This window comes from Gekko japonicus, unplaced genomic scaffold (assembly GCF_001447785.1).
Source record: "Gekko japonicus isolate JY-2015 unplaced genomic scaffold, Gekko_japonicus_V1.1 scaffold110, whole genome shotgun sequence".
Taxonomy (NCBI): Eukaryota; Metazoa; Chordata; class Lepidosauria; order Squamata; family Gekkonidae; genus Gekko; species Gekko japonicus.
This window is the reverse complement of record NW_015173675.1, coordinates 1,719,243-1,744,711: the sequence shown is the minus strand read 5'-3', so window position 1 is coordinate 1,744,711 and position 25,469 is coordinate 1,719,243. Positions and strand designations below refer to the sequence as shown.

General features: G+C 40.3%; 1 protein-coding gene across 2 annotated transcripts in view; it reads left to right on the top strand.

Moving 5' to 3' along the window:
• The window catches only part of GAB1 (GRB2 associated binding protein 1), a 107,951-nt gene extending 82,898 nt beyond the window's left edge, over positions 1 to 25,053 (top strand). Inside the window, exons 3-11 of one of the 2 annotated variants that reach the window (XM_015422922.1) lie at positions 5,940 to 6,153; positions 8,050 to 8,651; positions 10,915 to 11,000; positions 11,555 to 11,858; positions 19,415 to 19,504; positions 21,815 to 21,908; positions 22,769 to 22,892; positions 23,317 to 23,439; positions 24,549 to 25,053. In XM_015422922.1, coding sequence (XP_015278408.1) covers positions 5,940 to 6,153; positions 8,050 to 8,651; positions 10,915 to 11,000; positions 11,555 to 11,858; positions 19,415 to 19,504; positions 21,815 to 21,908; positions 22,769 to 22,892; positions 23,317 to 23,439; positions 24,549 to 24,707 — 1,796 coding nt within the window. In that variant the 3' untranslated portion in view covers positions 24,708 to 25,053. The remainder of the gene's footprint in view (positions 1 to 5,939; positions 6,154 to 8,049; positions 8,652 to 10,914; positions 11,001 to 11,554; positions 11,859 to 19,414; positions 19,505 to 21,814; positions 21,909 to 22,768; positions 22,893 to 23,316; positions 23,440 to 24,548) is intronic. The other variant, XM_015422923.1, reaches the window with a different exon arrangement.
• The last annotated feature ends 416 nt before the right edge of the window (positions 25,054 to 25,469 follow it).

Sequence of the window (25,469 nt, the reverse complement as noted above, 5' to 3'; positions counted from 1 at the left end):
GTCGTCTTCTGACTTTTTTTTTTTTTACGTTCTAAGGTGAGTGCTATAGTCAATGGAGTCAATTCATCTCAATGGTGCCACTATAGCACTGACCTTAGAATGTTTTAAAAAGGTCCAAGGAAGATTGCACAGCGAAAAAGGGTGCAGAAAAAAGCAGCATTGTGGGAAGTGCTTCAGACTTTTTAAACAGCACACCACAGTGATTCAGAAGCACAGTGAAGGGGTTGAAAATGGAAAAAAGCCGTTTCCCTCAAAAGCAGCTCAACCATGCTTTGCCATCCTGATACAAGCAGGTTTGTATGAACAGGTAAATAAATTCCGCAAGCAGCCAGTTAGTAAAATGGGTCTGTTTGAAATGACAGAAAAATCCATTAGCAACCAGGTACTAAAACAGAATACAGAGTCACTGTCCTGGCACACCCATGCCTGGCCTCTTCCTGGCTGACCTTCCCCCAGCCTCCCTGGGAGCACAGCCTGACTTTCTGGGAACAAGGTGTCTACCAGGAACCCCTGGCAACTCACAAGGGGCAGAGGCACGCCATGTTGGGCTCACCTCCTCTGACATGGCTGGCACGGCCCCTGCAGGAAGCCCTGTTGCCTCATGTGGCCATGCAGGGCCCCGACCCTGCAGCAACCAAGGGACAGGTGGGGCCAAAGGCAGGCACGCCTCCCTGTCCATCCAGGCAGCCAGGACTGGGGGAGGGCTAGCCACTCAAAGAGGGGCAGGGAACCCAACAGATAGGAAGTGCTGGGCCAGCCCCAGCCTGTGAGAGAGCAAGGAGGTGGAGCCAAGGATTGTCGGCCCAGCTGGGCAGCAGCAAGGCAGACTTTCCCTACTTGTGAGGTCAGTGGGGAGCTTAAATATGGGAGCGGGTCCAGAAGGGGAGGATTAAGGGGATGGGAGCTGTAAGGGGCAGGGGGATAAAAGGAAGGAAGGGCAAGCAGGTCAAAGAGGAGATGGCTGGTGCCTCATGGACCAGGACAGGGGGAGAGAGAGAGAGAGAATGAACCATGAGCCCCAGCTAGTCGGAGAGGAGGGGTGGTGATGTAACCTCCCTCCCCTGACCCTTTCTGAGACCGCTGACTACTTTGAAGAAAAGGGGTGAATACTTAACCCAGGGGCAACGACGACCAGTTAGGATCCTTGAGGGTGGAGCACGGTCGTTACAGTCACTTTGGAAAAGGTCACATTCTGCCACCTCATTCCTAGCTTTATTCTGCTGCAGGTATAAACCTATCTTTTGTTGATTTATTAACTATGCTATTCTGAAGGATGATTATATGGCTTTAAACAATAAGCAGACTCTTTTAGCCTTTTGTTCTGTATTGAACTTTTGTTTCTAAGTGGACTTGCTCAGGAGTAAGGAGAATCAGATACAGAGTACTGACGCTCTTTTTTTGCAGAGCTACATCATGATTACAAAACTGATGTGGAAGAAGCTACTGGAAACCTAAGTCAAGCCTACTGAGGATCTTTAAAATGTATAAGTTAAGAACGTGGGGTGAACAAGTGAGCCTCGTTTACAATCAGAATAGAAGAGAACTTCAGAATTTAGATTTTGCAAGCTTTTGATGCCTAGTAGTCACTCTGTGTACCTTTTAGGAAGGACACTTCATTCTGTAACATGCAGGAAGGATCTTCATTTCATGGCTAATTGGCTTTAGCAGCCAGTTACTTCAACTTGATCTTATCTGGTCATGTTATGCTTGGAATGGGGGGGGGGGGCTGTACCCTAACTAGGAGTGTTGGTATGCTGTTGTCTACGGATTTCATCCAAGGACTCCTTTCCACCAAGTCTTCCTCCATTGGTAGAGAGATCATACATCTAAGCTGACAGCACTTCTGCCATTATAGAGAATGAGAGTCTTGAGGGAGTTGAGCAGCTATACTGAGGGACTGAGAGATGATCTCTCAGAAGGCTTCTCTGTGTGGCACTGTTGGAAACAGGATACTGGACTAGATGAACCATTGATCTGATCCAGCATATGAGCCACTGCATTGAACTTTGTGCAAATGAATTGGGGAATTTTTGTATGCTTCATTAGTTTATATGTTATGAGTAATGCAAAGAGTGCTGAACAATTAGACAGGCAATGGAGCGATTCTGCAGTCTGAGGTTAAATCTCAGTCTATGCACTCAGTGCTTTCAAAATGTAATGCAGAAGAAGAATAGAAAGAGATAATGAATGTAGTATAAAAAAGTGAAGGGACTTTGTATGTTTTTAATTGAAATGATTCATATCTTCTTTTGATGGTTTCTTCACACGCTGTACTATACTATGCTCTGCATCTTTATAGATGACACAATAAAAATTCTGGGAATGGCTTCCAATACTCCTTTGTAGGTTAAGTACTTAGTGTCCATGGTTATTGCATCTGGAGGATCTGACGTGCAGTCAGAACTGTTCACTTCTGTACAGATGTCCCGAATGATTAACCACTAAAAATGAATTGCAGAGTCACACAATCACTTTTGTTTGTGACTGATTCATTCCTCTTTCCATATTGTATAAAGTGTACATCCTTGTGTATGAATATGAATCTGACATTTGTTAAAAGACTTGTTTTTGGGTGTGGGACACTTTCATAATCTGTGAAGACTGTTTATGCAAATAGAACCTTTGAAAAGGTCACAGGAAAAGATCTAGACCGTGTACATTCTTACTACAATCACGGGTGTTGTTTTAAAATCACATAGACTTTAAAATATTTTTGGTGAATCATGGAGAGGTAAATAAATATTTTATTGCAAAATGTCCACATTTTAGAGTTGCTTGTTATACATTTCTGCATTTAGAATTTAGTGTGCAGATTAACTGACAGATTTTAAAACCGGAAGAAATATCTAGGTCCCACTCCAGATATGGTCAGGTGTATATGAGGCTTAATTGTTAATCCAAGACAGCGACTGGGTCCCTATGTTTCCATCTACGTTCAATTCAATTCAATTACCTTTATTGGCATCGACATTGAAAAGAGTAATATACAAAAGATAAGGTAAAGAATGAATACCAATCAAAGAGGAAAAAACGTTCTAAGCTACATTGCCAGACAGATAAGAAAACCCATTCCATCCCTACAGTACATCAGGACAATAATGTGTAATTAATAAAATGTTCTTGCAGTTTTAAAGTGGTTGCTTGAACTGAAGAAACTGGTAGCAAAATGTTCTCTGCTCGAATGTTTTAAACAACATATTTAATAACATCTGTTAATTGGAGGGCTGGGATTAAGCTCTCCAAGGCCATGCTTAACTCTAAGGTTTATTTTTGGATACCACAAAAGTCTTAAATTTTTGGTGTCAGAAAGTGATGGTGGAGTCAAGTTTATAGTCAGGACATCAGCAAGGGACGGGCAGCAGTTCAAGAAGGGTAGTTGACAATTCTCTAGCACAAACTGTTTGAACTTCCATTTCTTAAAACAATATTCCTCTGTGATTCAAAGTCCCTGCTGTGAAAAGTTAACACATTACGAGAAAAATGCTAGACAAGCTTTCTGCTTGATGCATTGGCTGTCTAGGCAGAGAGCTTTTGGTCATAGTGTTTCCCCACCTGTGGTACTGGTGTGGGAACTTTCTTAAATATGTGCAGACCTACATAATTACTGTAATTAAACTTACTGGTTGCCCTACAGCATCCATGTATGGGGATGCTTCAACCATACCACCAAGAAATTAAAAAAGGGCTCTATCTAAGATGCCAAGAGTCCACTGTAAACAATAACTGGGAGAACAAGAAATAAATTAAAAACCACAAATAAAAGTCTTGCATCCCTGTTTAATTTTATTTCATTATATACTTACTTATTTTAAATATCTTTGAGCTTGCCTTTCTCCCAATGCAGTTAGATCTCGGTGTGTGTAAAAAACATAGAATAAAACAGTAAAGTAATTAAATCAATGTAACACTAAAAGAATCTCTTTTTCTTTTCTTTTTTAAATCCCCGGAGGGATATTTTTATTTTTGCAATACACTACAAACCACAAAGAAAATGTGGAGGAAAGGGACTACATCTAGGGACAAAGAAAAGGTAACCACACTATACTAAAACCCCAAGAGGAGGAGATCTTATCCCTGTTAGTGAAAGTGTTAGTAATATAAGTGTTAATAAAACAATATACTTGTAGAGTTCTTGTTTGTCTCAGCTTCAGTGTTAACATGTTAATTTGTTAGTTGTTATGAGAGAGCTTTCTGATCATCTTCTGATTCTTCGCTTCAAAAGGCAATTTTCAGAGTCCTTCTGCCTTTACTTCGGTTTTCTGTCTCTAAAGTCATATACTACTCTGGCTTCAGTGGGAAGGAAACCGTTTCGAGCGAGAAAAATTGTTTCCTGACCCTGATGAGAAGACTAGTTCAGCCCAAAATGGAAAGCCTCTTTTATGAATCTCTTCCACACCTGAGACAAACTGAGGCATGTTTTTGCATCAGTTTGACTCCTCCCCCCCCCAAAAAAAAAAGGGCAAACAAACAAACGGAGCAGGAAATTTGACAAAGATACTTGGTAGGATTTTTATGTCGCCTTTAAAATAGCATCTCTGGTCTGTCTTCTTGAGAATCTGACCACAATTTCTCCAGGCAGGCTATTTTTTTTAATATAATTTGAGTAAGCCCTATAAGCCTCCATCTCTTTTACCAGTTCACCCGCTGTTAAGCCTATTTCTGGAGCGATGATCTCGCTAAGTATCTTCCTCAGATCCTCCTTCTCAGCCTCAGGAATTCCCTGGAATCTGAGAATCATGTTGGCTTTTTCCATCTGCAGCTGTAACAAATGGTTTTCTTGTAGATTTTGCTTTGTTTCCACTTCTCCCATCCTTTTCTTCATTTTCTTGCTTGTGGTGTCCAACTCCTTAATTTTCCCAGCTGCCTGCTCCACCTTCTTCTCCATTTCTTTCAGTTGGAGCTGCTGAGATGCAAAGTTTTTATTCATTACAGTCAGTTGCTGGTTAATACCATTGAGTTGCTCCATCACTGGCTTGAGCATATCCGCTAGAATTTTCATGACATCTGTTCCCTCCTCTGGTTTTGGGCTCTGGCTGCCAGATGACTTCGTTTTCAGCCTTCTTTGCACAGCTGCTATTTTTTACGATTTGTTTACAGTTTCTATCGCTTCCCTCCGACTCTAAAGATCGCTCCCACGCTGTCAGCAATCAAGTAAGCCTCTCAAAACACACTCGCTGTTTTTCCTCCCCCTTCCCCCTTCGTCTTGCTTATCAGTCTTTTTGCATAAGAGGCGTCCCTCCTTGCGATCCGCTTTCCCGGGGGGGGGGGTAATTTACTTTTTATAGTCGTCCGCTTAGTTTGAACTCACGTTCATTGTCGGTCAGTTTCTCATACCTCGCTTGCTTCAACGCTGTTCCCCTCGATCTCCAGCGCTTGTCCCGGTCAAACCGTCAGGGCGGAGGGGAGCCTCAATTCTCTGGCTTTACGCCATCGAAGAGGCTACCCCTCAAAAGCCCTCTGGCCTAGAGCCTATCCCAAAGGCTCCGTGGGGGCGCTACTTGAGGTAGCGCCCCTCCAACCCGCTGGTGTGCGGATCATTCCCCCACAGTCCTGGAAGAATGTCCACCATCGCTGCTCCATAAACCGGAAGTCAATGTAACATTAAAAGACTCTCAACAAAAAATAAGTATAAAACCTGCACATCAGTGGCCCTGACAAACATTTCAGTGCCTTGATCCAAATCCACTTATCAGCTGGCCCCAAATAGCTTCCTCCTGTTCATAGAAACTCTAGAAAGTCAGCAGGGTGGAAGCCTTCCTCACGTCCCCATGGAAGGCTGTGCCAGAATAAGGGAATGATACTTTTAAAAGCCAGCAGCCTATCAAACCCTAGCAAGGGAAGGCAGTGATGGCCACACAGATATATGCAAGGAGAACTGGTCCTTCAAGGTAAAAATATTATGCATGGGTTGACTTTGCTATATGCTTGTGTGTTTGTAGATGCTGTGAAGCCACCTGGCAGTTCTCTACAGGCCCCAGCAGAATTACCCTTACCTGTCAACACTTCCCTACCATCTGCACAAGCAGAATCATCCTTACCTCCTCCATACCAGCTAATTAATATCCCACCATTAGAGCCTGCCTCCAGTCAAGAAGATCCTCAAGACTACCTGTTACTAATTAATTGTCAGAGCAAGAAGCCTGAATCATCAAGGTAAATGTTTCTTAATTTTAAATCAAGGTAAATATTTCTTAACTGTTTTTGCATAAAAGTATTTACAGCTACACTTCCAAAAGTTATTGTAGTTGCATAAAAGTGACTCTTCTCCACCACAATGAATGGCATTTGATACTTATCATTTAGACTCAGAAAGCCATTCTAATATTGCCTTCTGTTATTTTTTTTCTTATTCTTCTATGATGATTTTTAAAGATCATGGCCAGTTAAATGTGCACAAGCCCATAGAATTTAGTAGGTTTAAGCAAACCTAAATCTTCGGTGGGTTGTGGCCCACATTATAGACAAGAAGCCAGTGCACTATGCAAGTTCACCTACATACCCTATATTATTATACTATTTAAAATGCCATTTTCATCACTGACTTCAGCAAGAAAGATTATGTTTATGAGAGGGTTTTTGCAAGCTTTGTTAATTACAGAACACTAGTTTACTTTTACTGACCTGTCTCAATTTTTGTCACGTATTCGTAAACCAGCTCTTACCTTATCTCGGAAGAAGGGGAGGAATATTTACTGCTGGAAGATTTTGAAAGTAAAAAGGTTCCATTGCAGTGAGTGTAATGAGAATTGTTTGGGATCTGTATTAGAGTTTAACCCCTGAAATTTAACTTGCCTGAAACAATTTTCATTTGTGTGTGTTGCACGTTGTGCTGTGAATTTTAATAAACAATACAAATAATTACTACTTAAAATATTTAGATGTACAAAGAAGATTCTGTCCAGAGGTCTGGAACTGGTTGTTATACATTTTGGGAGTGCACTTTATGATTTAAAGGGAATCGAAGAAGCGGTTGGGTATTTTATATTGCACAATTATGCAGTGCCTGAGCTGTTCCCCCCCACACACACACACCTAGTTTACAGCATTGCTATATAGCCTCTCTTAAAGAAGATCCAAAACATTAGTTCAGTATACTTTTTTAATGTTATTTATAGTTTGCCTTTCTCATTGAGATTTGAGGCATGTAATTCCTACCTCTTACACAAAGACCCAAGAGGTTACCCTACTATACATTCTAAGTTAAACATTCAGGATTTCTAATTTTCTATTACAATCAAAGGGAGATGGGGCAAGTTTAATATATAAGCTCATTCTATCTAATATGTAGTGTATAGTGGTTTTTCAGATGATAAGTCTCCCAAATTCAGGTTGGTACCTCATGCAATGAAATGATGCATGGAATGGAATTTGGAGAGCATCCCAGTCTTCTAATATTAATGGCATTTCCCCTTCTCATAGTACCATGAGATAATTTTTGAAACAAATACTTGAACAGTGACTTGCATTCATTTTGTTTATTTCTGTAGAAGTGGCTGATGATTGTATTGTTTCAAACTTGAACAAAGCACAATCAATTATTTATACTAAAAAGTAGTGATTTGGGGGGGTTAATTTAAAATTGTCTTCAGTCACTCAGAAGCAGAGAGAGTTAATTTGGATTTCTACCTGTTGCCTATTAAACAGCTTGGATGTACTCATTCTGAAGACGGTCTTCCTCTTCCATTCAGCTAAATTCCATTCTCTGCCACTCTTGCACATTCCTCCCTGCCTTGAAGTCACAAGATGATGTAGAAGCTACAACTTTAATGCTGCTCTGTCATTATGGCACTCTTATGAATCTCAGAAAGACACACCCCCTATGCAGCTTCTGTGGCACTGTGGTATTGAAGACAGGAGGAAGCTGCTTCTTTCCTGCTTCTAGTGTTAAGGGCTTCATGCTCGGTAGTTGCATGGCAATAATTCAGATAAAACCACAGTTCTTATAACATACTGTTGTAATTTGCTATTTTGGTCTTACTTTTTTGGTAAGTATTTGTCACTGAAATAATTTGGACATGCCAGTAAATTCATTTTTCACCTCACAATTAGGTTTCAGGCTGATTCAGCAAAGACTGCCTCTTCTGAAACAGACTGCAATGATAATGTGCCTTCTCATAAAACATCTGTGCAATCTCTGAACAAGAATGCTGTGAATGGATTTTTTCAGCAGCAGAGTGTATATGACTCTCCACCACCAAGAGCTGCCTCAGTGTCGGTAGATGGCAGTCTTTATAACCTACCAAGGAGTTATTCACAGGATGTTTTACCAAAAGCATCTCCTTCTGGGACAGATGCAGATGGAGAGCAACACGTTTTCAGTGCCCTGTCTACCACGTCTTCTCTTGATGCACAAATGAGGCACTTCTCCATTAGTTATGACATTCCCCCAACACCTGGAAATACTTACCAGATTCCGCGAACTTTTCCGGAAGGATCTTTGGCTCAGAGTTCGAAGCTAGAGAGTATTCCAGATGTTCCTCCACCTCGGCCACCAAAACCTCATCATCCTTCCGACCGCTCTCCTGTGGAGGTGTGTAGCATCTCCCGTACTGCCTCAGACACCGACAGTAGCTACTGCATTCCTACAGGAGGCATGCTTCCGTCCCGTAGCAACACTATTTCCACTGTGGATTTAAACATATTTCGTAAAGGTTGGTGTTCTCTTGTCTTGACTGTGTATGTTATTATTCAGAAGGGTCAGATTATTTTTAAAAGGTTTGGGACATATAAATTGCATTTGAAATGAGTCAGCTACACAGTGCACTACAGCCATGTACAACATGGTCTTGATAACCCTTTTCCCTTTGCAAAGTTTCCATGTGAGTGGGCAGTTTGTATCAGAGCAAGAACGAGAGGAAAACAAGTTCTTCACCCTTCCACTGCTAGTTACCTTTGTCCTGTAACTTCACCCTGCCCCTGCCCCTGCTCCTCCTTCTCCTTCCAGTGTTTATCTAAAGCACAGGATTCAGACGTTGCAGGGATAAAAGTAGCAGGGTGGGGTGGGGACCTTTCTAGGGAAGGCAAGTTGTAGGAGAGGTTAAACATTCTCTCCCTTCCCATCCCTTCTCTGGCATGCATTGTCCCCTCCTAAAAATGCTTTGAAATCGAGAAGAGGCTCTCAGAACAAGCTCATAAAGCTCCTGTTTTTGTCTTTCATTCCCCTAAATTCTGCCATTTTAAAAAGGAGACTTTTTGCTCAGGGTTCCAGGAAAATAGTCTTTCATTTGGGCCAGTCTTTTTATATTGATTATCTCCTTCATTTCCAAGCTGTTGCTTCACAAAGGGGATGGTTTGCAAGCTAAGAATTGGGAATCTGTGAATGGAAAAGCTCTGCCCCTTGTAAGCCGCCCTGAGCCCACTCGCGGGGAGGGCGGGGTAAAAATGTCAAAATAAAGTAATAGATTATGAACTTCTTGCATCCATTGGGATCAATTCAAGATGGCTCTGTCATGACTCCCTGATAGAAATCTTGTGTTTTTTTTATATACCACAAAAGCCTTTTTGCAGAGCTATTTTGTGCATTTGCCTTGTCCGAACGGGATTTTTAAAAATCCTGTCTTTGCTGAAATCAGTGTGAATTTGCCCTGATTGAGATAGATAACTACTGGGTATCTCTGAAGTCTCTGGACAATTTCCATTTGAGGCTGGCTGCCATTATAAAAAAAACCAAGAAATGGAAATCAATTCCAGGTACTGTCTATGATTCATAATAAACTTTTTAAACGTCTTTAAACTGATGATGGGTGCAGTCACACGCGCCAGATAAAATGGGGGGAGGGAACAAGGCTATTTCCTCCAGAGGAATTTGACCCACAGTTGCATGATCACGCCTCCCTTTGAAGCTGCGGGCACAGCCCGTCAGTGCGTGATCAGATGCAACTGCGGGTGAGTGGTTTCCCCCCCGTGCCATTTGTTTCCCATGCGCTTAAACGAGGAATCGATGAATCTCACCTCTGCACTGAGGGCTCCCTATGGAGTTTGCAATGATGCGCATACTGCAAAGGGGGGGGGACAATGGCACGGAGTTGGGATGGCCTAATCAGACCATCCCGAGGGCATGAGAGTGCGCTGGAGCGATCAGACAGGGGAAAGTCTGTCCGTGGCCCATCACAACCAGTTTACTACCAGATTTCCCCAGATGTCTTTTAACTCCGCTTCTGCGGTGGAACAGAACGGGTTGCCGATGGCTGCGGGGTGCTTCCCAGATGTTGTTGTCTGATTACACCCTTTAAATCTGCCTGGCATTCACGTCTATGTCAGGTCTAATTGTGTGTATGATCACAGCCGACATGTTCTTTTATATCTTTTTGTTGTTCCCTTTGTCCAGTTCACATTGTAAAGACCATACTAATGCCTTTTGCTTTGGAACTCAACTCATGTGAGGTTTGTGGGAATGACAGTGGGGGAAAGGGAACAAAGTGGAGACGGTGAAACAGCTCATAGAAGAATGATCTGGAAAGGAGAGGCACTTGAAAGATGACAGGGAGGAACAGGAAGGAAAGGCAAAGGGGAAGGGTCTGTTCAATTGCTTGTGTTTTCCAGTAAGATGGACACTGGTTCACAGTGATCTATGTATCATTTTATAATGATTATTTTACCTTTATGTATCACTGGATTACAGGGGGACATCACTACATTTGTTTGTAAACCATAGTAATACTTTGGTAGGAATGTGGCCATTCCTTACTTTAATTTTCTTTTTGTCCTCTGAAATTTTATTGAATTCTTGTTAGGTTGTGTTCATGCTTTTAAAGATCAGGAGTAGAACAACAAGTTTCACAAGCTGCTAAAACAAATATAGACAAGGAAAAGTTAGCACAGTGTGAATTTGTCTTCCTGCTTTGATTAGTCAAACATCATTGCATGTGTTTGTTAGATGGGAAGACAATGCTTATTTTCTCCCTCTTCTTTTAGACATTGGTTCTCAAGACTGCTATTTTACTCCACGAACATTTCCAAATGACAGATCAAGCTCACTGGAAGGCTTTCATAACCACTTTGTAAGTATTGATAAAATCTCTGATGTTGAAATGATGCATCAAACATTCACACTCCTATGTATTTTCTGCTGTGGAATAAGGATAGAGGCTATGAAATATCTTTTGCACAAAGTGCTTGGTCTAATATAATGTGGGCTAGTTTATTATTTTCCATAATAGGGTGACAACAAATGGGTGGGGAAGCAAGCTAAGTCCTCCTGCATATGGGCTTGTAGGCTTGAGAAAAGAGAAGGTTGCCAAGTTTCTGTTGCATCATCCAGAACACTAAACAGTGTACAACTGGTGGCAGTCAGTTACAAAAGAAATAAGAGGAGGAGGATCTAAAGGGATCCTGGCTGTTCAGGCTGATTGTACTGTACATTGGCTTGGTTGAATTCCAGCCACCAGATAGATTACACCCATGGCCTGGATCTGTTCAAGGAGGAAAGACTGTACAAATGTTTTGGAGTCGATTAAGTGTTTTGGTAAAAGAAATGCACATTAATAGAACAAAGTTTCTCTCCTTATTGGGAAGTTATTTATATTTGTTGCATTTAAATGTCTATTGTTTCTAGAAAAACAAAAGCTTGTTGACTGTGGGAAGTGTTTCAAGTGAAGAACTGGATGAAAATTATGTCCCCATGAATCCAAATTCTCCCCCTCGGCAGCATTCTAGTAGTTTTACTGAACCCATCCAAGAAATGAACTATATGCCCATGACCCCAAGCACCTTTGACTTTTCGCTGTTTGGAATGCAAGTGCCTCCACCAGCACATATGGGGTTCCGGTCCAGTCCAAAGACCCCTCCCAGAAGACCAGTCCCTGTTGCAGAATGTGAACCTCCACCAGTGGATAGGAACCTCAAGCCAGACAGGAAAGGTAAGTACATGTTATCAGCTGCTCTCTGATCACTTAGAATTTCATTGGGTGTGGGGGGGTTCTTTCACAGAAAAAAATCTGGTTAGAAAACAAGATAGCAATATGAATATGAGATCTGGAAAATAAGAGTATAGTTATCTAAAAGCTAAGAAGATTGTTGCCACATAGAATTTTTACCACTCAAGAATTTATGTACTGCTACCTTTCCTAGGGAAAACAACTGTGAATCAATCAGGGGCTGTAAAATAATTTTTGTACTGAATCTGAGTCAAACTACCTTAATGTTCTGGCAAATTTTTTAAGAATAGTGAAAGTACAATACAGTGTTCATGTGGTCTGAATGAATTATACCCAGCTTTTTAACAATTTGTTTGCATTGTTATTTTGACAGATGCTGTTGCTCAAATGTTGCATTAATTTAAAAAAACCCTAATTAGTAGAGAAATTTGAGTATCAGTTTTACATTCTTAGTTATTTGCTGTAAAAGAACTTATTATTCAAAAGTAACCTAACAATCTAGTAGTCTGCACTGCCTCTTTTAGACTGGGTTATCTGTGCATGTGTATTTTCCATTACAATGCCATGTTTCTCTCTCACAGTTCAAAGCTATTTACATAAATGAGGAAGAACATCCAGGGCTTTTTTTGTAGAAAAAGTCCAGCAGGAAATCATTAGCATAATAGGCTACACCCAGCAGCAGAAACTCATTAGCATATTAGGCCACACCCATGATTGCACCACTCATTAGCATATTAGGCCGCATTCCCATGTTACCAAAAGTGGGGTCATCCAGCCACACCCACCTTTTGCTTCTTATTCTATTTACCTTGTTTGTTGTCAAAACCCAGGGCTTTTTTGTTGCAGGAACTCCTTTGCATGTTAGGCCACACACCCCTAATGTAGCCAATTCTAATTAGTTTCTACTGCTGGATGTGGCCTGTTATGCTAATGAGTTCCTGCTGGGTGTGGCCAACTTGGGAGCCAGCCGGAACTCCGTTCCTGTGCGTTCCTGCCCAAAAATAGCCCTGAGAGCATCTATTAATTTTTGAAAGCCTTGTAAGTCTCTATAGAGGCTGCATGAGCTGACAGCATGGGTCAATGTATAATGAACAATATATTCTGTATAAATCCAAAGACAAGCAAGCTTTTCTTTGGGTTGTTTTTGAATCAAAATCTTTGAACATGTCTTGCGTATTTTTGGAAATGACTGTAATTTCATTGGAAATGAATGTCATTTCAATATTGCTTTTAGGAATATTATATATTTATTTGTGTGTGTTTGTTGTAATTATGCTTTTTGCTGCTCTAACCTTTCAAAGCTTGCATGTTATGGTGATGGTACACTGGAGGCAGCATTGCTAGCAAACTGAAATTCACTTTGAAATAATCCTTGTCTTCTGTCAGCACAACTGGGTGGTGTTCATATTTCAAAATACATTTGATACTTTCAGGCTGTGATATAATCTTATTATTGATATAGCATGAAAAACTTTCCTGTTTGTGATAAAAGAATTGTACTCAGACTCAGAATTTTCAGTGATAGGAAGGATTTCAAAGAGATATTGTTCAAAATGAGGATTTTGTGATCTATAGTATTGCCCTTTTCTTCAGTAGTCCTAAAGTAGTTTGTGCTAATGACCAATTTAAGGTCAATTCTGCTGGTCAATGCAGAGGTGGTCAACAGTGATTTCAAAGCTAATTGGAATACTTATTAAACTTCTATCCCGCCCATTTTCCCTTCAAGCAGGACTCAGGATGGCATACAACATATGTCAATACATAATAAATACATACAATAACAATAAAACAATAAAATACATACAGTACAGTTAAACTTCAGCATTATCAGAGGGAGTCACACATCTATCCCACAGATAGCTAGGTAGCTAACATAAAGTCATGTTCCACCCATGGGAGGTTCTTAACCAGAAGAGAGTGGAAAATAAAGGGAGGGGGAGGAAAACCTGGGAGGCCACTGATCTCTCTAGCTGTCACTGTCCTCAACTATATGCCCAATGGAATATCTCAGTCTTACAGGCCCTGTGTAACTGAGCCAAGGAAGAGAGTTCTACCAAGCTGGGGCCATATTCTCGATGGTCCAGAGCAAGGGTGGCCAAGCTTGCTTAATGTAAGAGCCACATAGAATAAATGTCAGATGTCTGAGAGCCGCAAGACATGGACAAATATTACACGTTTTACTGGGAAATATGCAAATTTGCTTTTTATTAACATTAAATGAGACTGCCAAAAATAATAACAAAAGTGGTAAAAGCAGGTATTGATAATTATATTTATTTGTCCAATGATATTTGTTTGCTAATTATATGTAGGTTCCCCAGCTGTCCTGCTGGGACCCACACAATATGTGTGAAAGAGCCATTATGCAGCTCACGAGCCACAGTTTGGCCACCCCTGGTCCAGAGTTTTTTAAACAGAAAGAAATTATGCGGAAAGATTTAAGAAAACAACACGATTTGATAGTGCTTTACACTAAAAAGGACTCATGGAGAAAAGTCAGCTAGTCATAATTACATTGAAGAACTGTCCACGCACACAGGTATCTGTGCACGTACACACACTTACACACTGTAGCATTTTGCTTAAGGAGCAATTTATGACACATAATTTCCCTTCAGAACTAGTTCTTTAATGCCTTTGATGTCTAGCTTTGTGACTATATTGGGATGTAGTACTGGATTTGGCCAGTGTGTTCAGGGTAACATTTCATGTGCAGTGGTAAATTATAAACACCATTGTAAATCTCATGTTTAATTAATGACATCTGCCTAGAGACAGAACAAATACTTCATTTGTCTGTTAGTTGGATCCTGTGGTTCCCTGTTGGCCAGTAAGGCATCTTCTGGTGGAGGGATTTGGGGAATGGAGCTCTTTGTGCAATGGAAGAAGTCCTCACAATAGGAGGGAACCACGGGTTCCAACCATATATATATATTTACTTAATTTTTTTTAAAATCTACAGAAGATTAAACTTAGAATTGAGAAGGACTTGTCTAAGTATTAGGTATTGAGGCAAGGTCATCCGTGTCTTAAATGTCTGATGCTTGGCACATTTTACACAGATGATGAGGTTTCTTCTGCCGAAAATGGGACCAAAAAGTTGGGTTTTTAAAAATATCCACATGTCATTGTCATTATAGGTTCAGGTTAAACACAATCTTCTTTTCTTTCCTGTGGCATTTGTGTGATATTGTTTTTTTGTTTTTTATACCACTAGCATAATTTTAAATAAACAAGAAGGACTTTCTAGCAGAGAAACCTGCATAATTGTGTGGTTGGATTGAGATGTGTGTACCATCAAGAAGGGAAATTGTGTGTGAATAGATGAAAGATAAGAACTGGCGTGATCTTCTGGATCTGTATCAATCTGTCTTTAGGCCAGGATTTGGAAGAGACTGCTTTGGATGCCTTGGTTGATGACCTCTATTGAGAACTAGATTGGGGAATGTGACCCTGCTAGTTCTGCTGGATCTCTCAGTAGTCTTTGATACTATCAACCATATAGTATCTTGCTGCGCCACTTCTCAGTGCTGAGACTAAGGGGCACCATGTTACGGTGGTTCAAGTCCTATTGGGAGGGGGGATCAATCTCAGAAGGTGGTGGTGGGGGTTCCTGTACTTCATTATGGCTGTTGTCCTATGGTCGCGAAGAGTCGGACTCGACGGTGCGACTGAACAACAACAACCTATGGAGTTCCACAGGGCCCAGTCTTACCCCCCTCCCTGCTATTTAATATAAATATTAAGCTGCTGTGAGAGGTCATTAGGAAGTATGAGCTGCTGTGTCATCAGTATGGATACCCAGCTCTACTTTTCCACCTAATTCTGAGAATGCTGTTGATGTTATAAACCAGTCCTTGGAGTTAGTAATAGACTGGGTGAGGGTGAACAAGCTGAAACTTAGTCCTGACAAGACAGAGGTTCTCTGTGTTAGTAGAAAGGTAGACTGGGGACTGTAAGTGCTGAATTAGGGGCTGTTGGAATAATATGTCCAGGATAAAATGTGATTGGGATGCCTCTTGTTTTTTAAAAAAATCTGTTGAAAAACTCTTTCAAGTACTACTGGTGGTACTGGACTTATTATAACTGATTATAGTATCCCAAATATGTATTCCATTTCACAACCCTTTGCTATTTCATTACATTATTAATGATAAACCCAGACTAAGTGGTGGTATACGCTATGTATAAATTGTTTCTAAAGGAATGTTAACTGATGTAAGCGAAGGATATTATAGTTTCTGTATAAAAGTATAAGTATAAAAGAAACATGATCTGGTTAATTTAAATTTAAATAATGGAGCATTACTTTATTCATTCTTAATAATTTAATAAATTTATGTTTCTGCCTTCACAAGCCCTCACCATGGCTGACAATTTTAAAACATTGTAATTTATTGGATTATAGTGGACAAGTAGGTCGAGTTTACAAACCTGTTAAGCTAGCAGTGCTGGGAGGCTTGAGAAAATACAGTAGTCCCCATGATCCATAGTCTATGCTTGATCCCTTTGCTCGTTAGATTTAGGGGCCAGTTTCCCCTCTCCTTGATCTTATGTGATCATGCTATTCTTGGAATTCAGTAGAGGGTTGTACTGTACCATACTAGAACATGTGCGCTGTTCTATACTGTTGATCTAATGGCTCCTTCCTGCTAAGTCTTCGGATAGAAAGGAGATAGATGAAGATGGGTAGCCGTGTTAGTCTGTAGCAGAAGAAATGAGTAAAAGTCCAATATGAGCTTTTGTGAGAAAGAAGTAATTGGCTTTAACTTGAGAATGTTAGACTAGGACTGGGTAGACTCAGGCTCAAATCACTACTCTTCTGTGAAACTCACTGAGCCAGTCATTCTAGCCAATCTCAGGGGGTTGTTGTGAAATTTAAATGGATAAAGAGAACCATGTACTGAGCTTATTGGAGGAATGGTGGGGTAAAAAATATGACTCTGTGTGTGTGCATAATTCATTACTGTACCACGATTAAAAACAGAGCACAGACAAGCCCCATGGGATGGGGTTGTAAAAGACAGGAAGAGTCTCAACTATCTGTGGTTGTCATTGAATTCTGTGGGTCAAAGCAGATGAATTGCAGTCTGGGACAGAGCTGTAAATCAGCAAAGTTGCCCCATGTTATCAGAGTTAAAAGACAGGATTAGCTCTACTCTGGAGTCCCAGAATTCATCTTTTGCTTTCCCCGTGTATGATCATGACTGTCGTTTGCTCTTTTGGGGAAAGAAATATGCTACACTTGGGGTTATGGTTTCTCCTTTTCCTCCTAATATTGGGTTGCCAAGTCACCACTGAAAATACTGGCTGGCAGCTAATCCCTGTAAGCAACACATGCAGATATACATTGCATTTCCCAAGGGCTTTCTACCACACCCATTGCACACATGCCTTTCACTAGCCACACATGTAGTGATAATGCATGTGTGACCATCATGTGTGATCATCTAAATGTTGTTTTCATGCTCTCCCCACCCCGAAAGTGTGTTCAGTGTAAAAGATGTCTAATGTTGGAAAACAGCCCTAAGTTTAACATGCTAATGGCCTGCAGTCTGGAGGATTAGAAGCCCATGAGATCCCACTGACTGTTACAGGAAGGACAAGTTTCACCTGTGCTTTTCGATTAACTTTGCTGAATGTGACCATGATCTCTGGGCCAATTCATGTGGCTGTTGTTTCTCCAACAGTCCAGTGGTGAGAGCTACGTGGTGCTCATTCCCAAAGGCAAATGGTTGCCCATAACAATAGGTCTTGCTACATTTCTGTCACAAGAGATATCATGTGGATCTCAGCTCTGCATATTAGGAAGTTATGAATCCACTCTGTGCAACCAAGTCAGAAGGAAAGTAACTTAAATTAAAATAAAGGGAAAAATTCACAAAGAAAAAAAAAGCATAGCACGTGGACAAATTAATTAAAATGACTGTATTTTAAAGTTGTTTAACACAGTTAAAAGTGATATTAACAAGCATTTATTTTGCTTATGAGGATCATACCAATTCTGTTAGCTTGTCAGTTAAATTAAATTAAATTAAATTAAATTAAAATAAAGGAAACGATTCACAAAGAAAAAAAATAAGCATAGCACGTGGACAAATTAATTAAAATGACTGTATTTTAAAGTTGTTTAACACAGTTAAAAGTGATATTAACAAGCATTTATTTTGCTTATGAGGATCATACCAATTCTGTTAGCTTGTCAGTTAAATTAAATTAAATTAAATTAAATTAAAATAAAGGAAACGATTCACAAAGAAAAAAAATAAGCATAGCACGTGGACAAATTAATTAAAATGACTGTATTTTAAAGTTGTTTAACACAGTTAAAAGTGATATAAATAAGCATTTATTTTGCTTATAATTGAGGATCATACCAATTCTGTTAGCTTGTCAGTTCAGCACTTCCCTAATGATATTTACAGCACAACTTTGTTCTGGATTCACACTGGAAATACTCCCAAGAAGATGTGTGCCTTTTCTGAGCTGGCTCAAGCACAGTGGGCAGGCATTCTCTGCAGGGGTCATTTTGTAGAAAAAGAGCTAGGGGAACTCATTAGCATATGCCACACCCCCTGACATCAGGGGCCCGGTGGTGGACCTGCAAGGCCGGCGGGAGTGCGAGGAAGCCCCGCCAAGGCCCTCCCTGGCCCCAGGCAGGCAGGGGTGGGGAGAGGCGGGGAGGAAGCAACTTACCCTCCCTCTTCTCCTGCCTCCGCCTGGCTGAATGAGGGCTGGAAGCGGGGCGGCCGGAAGCAGGGGGCGGGGCTTCGTTGTGTGCCCCGCACCTCACCCGGGGGAACTGCGATCCCCCGCGTTCCCCCCCGAAATGACCTCTGATTCTCTGTAAAACTGCAAGGCAGCCCAGTTTATAGTGCCTCCTAGTATCCTATACTCCCTGTAGCTGAGTGTAGGGAGTCAGGTACAGGACCCATGCTGTCTGGGCACAGGTGATGCCTCCATGCCCATATCCTGGGGCATCTTTCCTCCCTGAGGATGATGTTCCTGGGCACATATTTGCTGAAAGGGGAGGGAAACAGTGCTGCATGTGGTATTCTTGTCTTGACAGACATGCAGTGCAATCCTAAGCAGACTTGCATCCTTTTCAGCTAATTTAACTTCAATAGACTTAGAATGATATTCTGTTTAGGATTGCAGTGGTTAACAGTGATAGATGTATCCAGCGTCGTAGCTTGACTTTTCCAGGCCCCAGCAGTTTGGGACTTACTGCAGAATCCCATTGTGAATACTGTCATTAACCAGACTTTTATGAAATAACATCTCATTTTATTATTGGCATTCTACCTGTTCTACATGTTGTTTCCTTCAAGCAGCGTCCCTGCATGCTTTCTGAGCACAGTGCCTACGCCCTTGCATGAGCTCCCAGCCACGCTGCAGAACTCTTCCCACCAGTTGCTTGCTTTTGCTTCATCTTTTTGCTAGAGGCTTGGCAACTTGTTGATAGGATTCCATTTCTTCCAGTTATTATTTTTTTAAAGATCATTTTATTAAGAGAGACTCTTCTTTTTACCAATTAGGTCAGAGCCCTAAAATTTTAAGACCTAAACCACATGGTTTAGAGCGAACAGATTCACAAACCATAGGTGACTTTACTACAAGAAGAAAGGGTATGTACTCTGGCACTGCATGATCTCTGGGACACTGTGAAAATATTTTCTAAAAGCAAAACTCTTGTAAAACATTGTCATTGCTACTCCTGTCATTGGCACATTAGCCAAAATATTTCCTGCTTGAGCAAAGGCATCCTCACGGCAGAAAAATATGATGGAATGTGATGTATGTTAAAGCATCTTTTCTTAATTCATGATTTATTTGTATAACTGTTCATATTTAAATGGCTTTTATCTTCCTTTAGGTTATTTTAACTAACATTTTCTAATGTAAAGGACCCCCAGATACAGGAAGAGAGATCTGTCACTGGAAGTGGCATTACTACTTCCACAGTATTATATCCACAGCCAGAACAGCTCTGAGAAGTTGACCAGGATACAGTCAGCTTCACTGCCACAGAAAACCATGTTTATATAGCTAGCAGTTGTGGCCTGAAGGGCCAATGTGGAGTATTTTCAAGTCCTTATTAATAGTTACTTAAAGTGCATCAAAGTAATTATAACGTAGTCTATCCTAAATCTTTAACTGAGCACTTTAAATTCCCCCACTGTGCTACGTAGCTTACTATATTACCTTTGACCAGTCACCTGCTACATAGTTTACTAGATTACCTTTGACCAGTCTTTCAGGCTAATCTGTTTCAAAGGGTTGTAAGGATAGAATGGGGTGGTGTGGGAATGCATATCATGTTGAAGTCCTTGGAGGAAAAGCAGAATAAAAGTCTAATAAATACAATACATACAGAAGGATCATTTAAAATGCTTGTAAACAGAGAGCCTTGGAAGATCTGCCTAGTATCCTACCCAGAATCCTGCTCAGGTCTATTCTACTGGGCTTGCTCTCCAGAAAATGTTCTTAAGATTGCCCTGGAAGTAACAAACACTTCTCAAGTAGTGCAGTCCCCCTGAGACTGCTACAAGCATTTATGGAAGAGTTTTTTCTTATTCTTAGGAAAATATCTGGATTCTTGAAGGCACTTTTAAAACAATGCTTAAACCCTATGTGAAAAGGAGTTAATGTTATGTGACCAACTTCTTATATTGCTTGCTTCATTATTTTTACAGAAATAAACTACCCTTGCTAATACACCAGTTAATGTTTGCATGCTTTGAAAAAAATCACTGAGTAATGACATACAGCTTTGCGATCAAAGATTTCTTAAGTAGCATAATTTCTATCAATTTTAATGTGGATTGTTAACTAGAAATTTCCTAACTCGTCATTTAGTACTGAGATCCAGTTAGGAGTGTTAGGTCATATTTGTAATTATAGCTCAGATTGTAATTACAACTCAGATTAGCCTGTACTTAATAACCTAACGGAAATTAAGGTGTTGCCTGTATGTTGAAAGTGGTCTCTAATAATATTTTCCTATTCAACTGATCCAGTTTGAGAATTGTCAGTTCACATGTGCTACATGATCAAGCCTTGTGCTTCCACATTCCTTCTTTTGCACTCTGGTTCAGTTAGTTATGTTCTGCCTTCAGACTGAACAAACCGTAGTTTGCTATTGCAGCTAGACCAGAAATTATAGTGTGAATTTTCTGTACAAACCAGGATTACAAGTCATTTTTAACCATAGTTTGCAATCTTAGCTTGAAAGACAAAAACAAAATCTAGTTTGATTACTTGGATGTAAACTTGTGCTTTACTTTGCAATAAAGCAAAAGTAACAAATTAAATAGGAGTGTGTGGGGGTCAGCGAAAGTCTGAGGCTTGGCCATGTAATTCCAATCTGTGGTTTGACATGTATGAACTGAAACAATTTGTGGCAGAGACTGGTTTCCTGTTCTCTCTGTAGATGAAGAAGTACCCACAAAATTAGTACAGCTGCTTAGGCAAGGGCCCTTCGATATGTTTAACAACCCTGTACCTGCTAGACTGGTACCTCTCTCACATATGCAGGCAGACACTGAAAACCCTGAGGTATTTAGAAGAGGAGGCAGATCTAAAGAACTGCTGTTGGTGCAGTTCAATCCTTCATTCTTCTTCCTGTGTTCTGGAGAGAGCACAACTGAGCTAAAAAACAAGCAACTCTGCCATAACCCCAGTTACCTTAGTATGTCATGGATGCCATCAAAAGAGCCTAAAAACAAATTTTGAGACCATATAGTAAACAAGTGTATTTAACTGCCTGCTTTCAGAACTTCAGATATTAAATGCAAAGTATATAATACGCAAATATTTTGAGAAATAAAATGTATTTTAAGTCTTTTGGGGGGGGTTCTAATATTTCCTTTGTGAAATTATTTTCTCAGTGGTTCAGTTTCCCTTCAAAGTTCAAACTTGTTTATTTCCTTATGCAGTAAAACCAGCACCTCTGGAAATAAAACCTCTACCTGAATGGGAAGAGTTGCCAGCTCCTGTAAGATCCCCCATCACAAGGACTTTTACACGAGAGTAAGTCATGCATTCATACTAGAATATAGTATTCTATTCAAATATGAAATAGGCATTTATAATATATGTCCTTTTAAATGTGCAGTACTGTTTCAAACTAAATTTGTTAATCCTCTGAGTTTTTTTTTTATGATCTGAGTTTTTATGACTGGGTTTTTAGTGGTTTACTAATTTCAATTATTTTATTTTCTTAAATTTATTGTTTTGTTTTGTGAACCTCCTTGAGCAGGTCTCCAAAGCGACAGTATATACATTTTATAAATAAATCTTGAGTCAGAAGCAAGTCCAGCTTAGTTGAAATCAGAGGTCATTTCGGGGGGGATCGCGGGGGATCGCAGTTCCCCCGGGTGAGGTACGGGGGGCGGGGCACATGACGAAGCCCTGCCCCCCGCTTCCGGCCCTCATTCAGCCAGGAGGAGGCAGGAGAAGAGGGAGGGTAAGTTGCTTCCTCCCTGCCTCTCCCCACCCCTGCCTGCCTGGGGCCAGGGAGGGCCTTCGCGGGGCTTCCTTGCACTCCCGCCGGCCTTGCTAGGCCGGCAGCAGCGGCCGGGACCGTTGGGGGCGGCGTGTGTGGCCTTATGACACACTTCCGGTGATGTCAGGGGGTGTGGCCTTATGACACACTTCCGGTGATGTCAGGGGGTGTGGCATATGCTAATGAGTTATGCTAATGAGTTCCCCTAGCTCTTTTTCTACGAAACGACCCCTGGCTGAAATCAATGAGACTCCAAGGAAGTATGCTTTGGATCGTAGCTTTTAATGTATTATAAGACAATGCAAATCTGTCACTGCTTTGAAATGGTTAATATTTGTTAGAAACATAAAATCTAGGCTTTTAAAAAAGAATTCTTGTCAATTAGTTCCTCCAGGTTTCCTTTGTCTTCCCGACCTGATTCAGTTCACAGCACAACGTCGAGTAGTGACTCGCATGACAGTGAAGAGAATTATGTACCTATGAATCCAAATCAGTCCAGTGATGACCCAGTATGTAGATTATATCTTCACTTTCATGTCAAAGCATGTATTATTTTGAATTTTTCAGCTATAGGATATGGGGTGGTGGTCAAAACTGTAAATGTTTTCCATATCTTGAACCTGTTTTTGACAACCTTACAAAATAAAGAAAATGTAAAACTGAGAATCACTGAGATATGTGTTGCATGCTTCAGGCGAATGGTATGCTTCCTTCTGTATTATTTTGATTTTGTGATATGGGGATAAAATTTGAGGTCAGGTTTCCTCATTCCTGCTGCTGCATCCCAATCTTAACACTGTTTTTGAATGATGTTGCTATTCAGAGACAGGGAACAGCATTATATATTGGAATCATCAGCTTCCGATATGTTGAGAATTATATTCCCATTAATCGTCACATTTTCTGATTTAATTGTTTTCATTTCAACTTCAGGTCTTGTTTGGCAGTAGTAGTCTTGATGGTGGAAGCAGTCCTATGGTGAAACCTAAAGGAGATAAGCAAGTGGAGTATTTAGACCTGGACCTAGATTCTGGAAAATCTACCCCACCTCGCAAGGTAAACAAAACTGACTAGTTATGATCCAAGGGTGGAACTCCTGCTAAACAAGCTAGGCTACTGAAGCAGGTAACATCTTTCTTAGGTGATATTGAGTGTCCTTGGGGGGAAGGAGAGCTGTGGATTGAAATCAATCCTTTTGTCAAGGAAAACTGAGGCTGAGCAATATGAGTTATCTTAATAGTTTTGTGTTTTTCATCTTCTTGTGTTGTTTAAAACCAGAAGAATGACAACAGTTACCAAGTTGTTGGAATATCATTTGGTAGTTTGCACGATAATTTGATAACAGTATCCATGCAATTCTCCAAGTATTTGTCCAAGAACAAGTAGCTTTATTCAGTTTGCATGTGGAAGGATCTCTATAGGACACAGCTGAGCTTAGGATGCCAGTTATGCCCTGCATTATCCCCAACATGTCCCTGTGGCCACCCATATTTACACTGGTGCCAGAGTTAAGGCAGCGTTAAGTCAATACAGTGCTGATGTGGCTTGGCAATAGCATATCTTCCCTTATGCTAGAGTAGGGTTTAGTTGCCATCTTAAGATATTCAGAAGCAATGCCAGCAATTTTTCCTTTTCAATCAACATTCCCCTACATGTGAGAATGAAAATAACCTTAAAAAGTGAAGGAATATGCCCTTTATTATGAGCCTTAATGAATTAAAACTGGTATACCAAGTAATTATTGATTCATCTACCAGTTAAACCTTGCGAACATTAAAAATGGAACACTACAAAACCTTAAATGATTGCTAAGCTTAGGACTTCTCACTTTTCTATGTTGTATTGTTTTTGAGGGTAGGTGACATAGATAGCACTATATTTTATGAAAGTAACATAGAAATAGTAATATTCGCGAACACAGTTGTCTCACTGTATCTTGGGGAGTACCACAACTGTGAGTATAGCTTCACTAATAGAACAGATCTTTTCCATCTTCCTGAATTGTTGGAATGCCCTGTTTGTTCTGAAAAGCCATTCTGGAATTTAGTAGGGGCTGTAATTGGGGAGCAGAATCTGCAGAAATTACGCAAGGGAAGGGATGTTGAATCAAACCCATAAACTTGTCTTAGCTTACCATTTCCTTTCTTATTTATTTTGCTCTCCAGACAAAGAGCAGTGGTTCAGGCAGCAGTGTGGCTGATGAAAGAGTCGATTATGTTGTAGTTGACCAACAAAAAACACTAGCACTGAAGAGCACACGGGAAGCTTGGACTGATGGGAGGCAATCTACAGAATCTGAAACACCGACAAAAAGCGTAAAATAAAAAAACCCTATCTTCTATTCATCCTCCTTAAGCGTTGATAAAAGAGCTGCAGTTACGCCATGAATTGACAAAACAGCACTGGACAATTCTTGAATGAATACATTTTCAAAAATACATGCAAATCAAGATGAAATTATGATATAACCCTATGACCTGTGGCATCTGGGTGATTCAAAATATGTAAAATAATGTGTACAATAGTATTGCTTAGGTCCCAAAAGATGTTTTGGCCTCAAGTTAACACATTTGTAGCATTAACATGTTTATGCACTTTTTCTGTTAAAATGTTGGTTCAGCTTTCCCCAGTTAATGTACTTTTAACATCTTCTTTTTATCTGACACTACTATATACTATACCATTCTAGGAAGTAAGCTACTTGTATAATACAAATTAAAGTTTGAAGTTAATTTTAATAGCTCAAAAATAATGAGAAACAGTTTTAACAATTTAATCTACTTGAACTGTCAAGAGATGATTTGTTAAATATGTATGTTTATATTTAATACATGCAAAGAATACTTGGAAGCCTACAGGTTACCTTCCAAAGAGAAAGTGCTGTGAGTTAGTAATAATAAACATTATTGGTTTTAGAATCTACCCTTATGCAATAGCAAGTAGTAGAAGAGCTTTCGTTATATTTTCATTGATGACAGTGTTTATTGTTCAGTGACAGAAGGTTCTGCAGGGTGGAATCTTTTCACTGAAGAATTAAACACCAAGCAAGCCTGCAAACCTCCAGTGGTGTGCAGTAATGAGTGATC